At 39.3% G+C, this 2438-nt stretch overlaps 1 protein-coding gene across 2 annotated transcripts in view; it reads left to right on the top strand.

Moving 5' to 3' along the window:
• IQGAP1 (IQ motif containing GTPase activating protein 1) overlaps window positions 1-2438 on the top strand; it is a 55611-nt gene that overhangs the window by 47421 nt on the left and 5752 nt on the right. The window contains exons 33-35 of one of the 2 annotated variants that reach the window (XM_017738078.1): window positions 957-1044; window positions 1473-1685; window positions 1828-2407. In XM_017738078.1, the coding sequence (XP_017593567.1) occupies window positions 957-1044; window positions 1473-1685; window positions 1828-1893 (367 nt within the window). In that variant the 3' untranslated portion in view covers window positions 1894-2407. Of the gene's footprint in view, window positions 1-956; window positions 1045-1472; window positions 1686-1827; window positions 2408-2438 lie in introns of those variants that run through there. The other variant, XM_008637222.2, reaches the window with a different exon arrangement.

Genomic DNA, 2438 nt, shown 5'->3' with positions numbered 1-2438 from the left:
CCTGCTCTGATGGTAGATAGTTTAATTGAAAAATCTTCGATCAGCATGAAAAATGTTCAGTCTAGGTAGACAAGTGATCTCCCAGAAGAAAATTTTGTCTCCAAAAATTACTTTAACTGGACTTCTTAAAAGGTACATCACTATTTTCCTGTCCACCAGAAGAAGGTAGCATTGATTTCAAAAGTAAAGATTTCCCAGCTGCACTGGAAGTCATCTAAGTTGTGAATGATGAGGAAGGTGCCTATGTGATGCAGTTTGTGTGATTCCAGAAATAATTCCAGCCTGACTGCAAAGATGCTATTTTCATTGTGTGGCTTAAGGGCAGAAGTGCTTCAGAGTGGACACTGACTGTGATTAAATCTCAGCTCACATCAAGGAATGACCCTGGGGCAGAAGTGCTTCAGAGTGGACACTGACTGTGTCTCAGCTCACATCAAGGAATGACCCTCTCTGTCACCAGACTGGAGTTGAGATCTGCCTTGTCTCCCATGCACATAAGAAAATAATCCTTTGGAGTTTTTAGATACCTGTTATAGCTCATTGAAGCACACTTATGGATGGATAATATTAAAGGGCTTTTCTGGTTGCACAAATTGGCTGCGGCTGCTTTATCTTTCACCTTGAATGCAGCTTCTGTGGTCCACATGGCAGTACAGGGGCTACCTTGTAATATATGGGGTAGCATCCTTGCTCTTCAAGGGAGTTTTGGGGAGCAAATTGTGCATATTACAGAGAGGAACCTCACGGGGAACTGGTTTCCAATAATGCACTGTCCAAAAAGTAAAGTGCTTCTCAGGGATCTGGTCTGGTCTAGCCTGTGACTACCTAAGTACTTGTCCAGTAATAATCTGACTTTGGATAAATCAGTAACATTGGTATTGTTGCAGAACAGAAGAGTATTTTAAAGGTCTTTCTGTTTAAATTTTTTTCTGCTATTCTCCCCAATTCCTTTGCAGCACAAAACGTTTAATTGTTGATGTAATCCGCTTCCAGCCAGGGGAGACACTGACTGAAATTTTGGAAACTTCAGCTACCTCAGAGCAAGTACGATGTTGTTTATCTCTGCTGGTTTTAGAGTAGGAAATTATCATCTATCTAGATATATGTGGGTATACGTGGGACTCTCCATTTCTGTATTGCAGTGAAGCTGTCCACCGATGATGGAGCAGGATGTAATGATAATCAGGAGGGTGTACAATGGAAGTAAATTGTGTGTGTGAACCTTACTCCTGCAGTAGTTGCTAGAAACTGCTTATGTAGAAGACCCTTTTAGATGGTAGGTAGGCTTCTGCTGGTTCCCATATGTAGAATGTGTTCATCAAAATGTGTTCATTTGAGTCAGTACAGGAATCGCCAGGCAAAACTCTTTATCCTGTGTTATGCCAGAGATCAGACAACCTGTTCCTGCTTCTTTTTGTCACCTTAAAATTGATCTGCTTATGAACTTGCAGTTTTTTGTTTTCTTTTTCTAGGAAGCAGAGCATCATAGAGCTATGCAGAAACGGGCCATTCGTGATGCTAAAACTCCTGATAAGATGAAAAAATCTGTCTCTGCAAAGGAAGATGGCAACTTGAACCTTCAAGAAAAAAAAGAAAAAATCAAGGCAGGCCTGAAGAAGTTGACAGAACTGGGGACAGTGGATGCCAAAAATAAATACCAAGAACTAATCAATGACATTGCGAAGGTATAACATTTGGTTGTTCCCTAGTAATCATAGTGGAGTTTTCCCACAGTTTGCAGCATTGTGAAACTGGCATGAGTTTTCAGAAGGAGAGTAAGGTTTTTAGTAGCTCATTTATAGACAAAAATCATACCTTTTGTTGCAGCATTTCCACCTCTTGGCATGTGGGAAGTCCTTTATTTTTATACAACGTTTCTGTTCTCTCAAATGACTGCGTTGCCAAGTTCTCAGGTACTTTAAGAAAAAACTTAATAGCTTGGAGGGGAAGTCCTGGTGTGTCATGTGTTTTTCTGCTCCATTTCACTGATTTAAGTAGTGCCTCTACAAGCTTATTCACACAAGGAAGTTTTGCCCATAACTTTAAGACGTCCTAACTGTTACTTTTATTTAAATGTGCCTGTTAAAGAATACCTAAACGATAAGGGGGTGGCTGTGAAAAACTTACAAAAGAGATCCAGTACTGTTGTACATTGCTATAGTGACAATGTATTTTATATCACAATGTTTACTGAAAAACTATTTGGGAAATGTTATGTAAGTAAACCAACTAAATAATTGCCTTTAGGGATCTGATAAGATTTAATTGTACTATAGATAATATGTGTCACATATTAAAGTAGCAGTCAATGAATGTAGTGGGTTTTTGTTGAGGTGTTAAGGCAAGTGATGCTTAAGGGCTGACTAACAAAGAAAAATAACGAAGACTGTGTGCTGCTATGGTTACAGTGCTTGATTTGTAAGATACTTTCTCTACAC

This window comes from Corvus brachyrhynchos, unplaced genomic scaffold (assembly GCF_000691975.1).
Source record: "Corvus brachyrhynchos isolate BGI_N302 unplaced genomic scaffold, ASM69197v1 scaffold200, whole genome shotgun sequence".
Lineage (NCBI taxonomy): Eukaryota > Metazoa > Chordata > Aves > Passeriformes > Corvidae > Corvus > Corvus brachyrhynchos.
The sequence above is the reverse complement of the archived record's forward strand: the minus strand, read 5'-3'. Positions and strand labels throughout refer to the sequence as shown.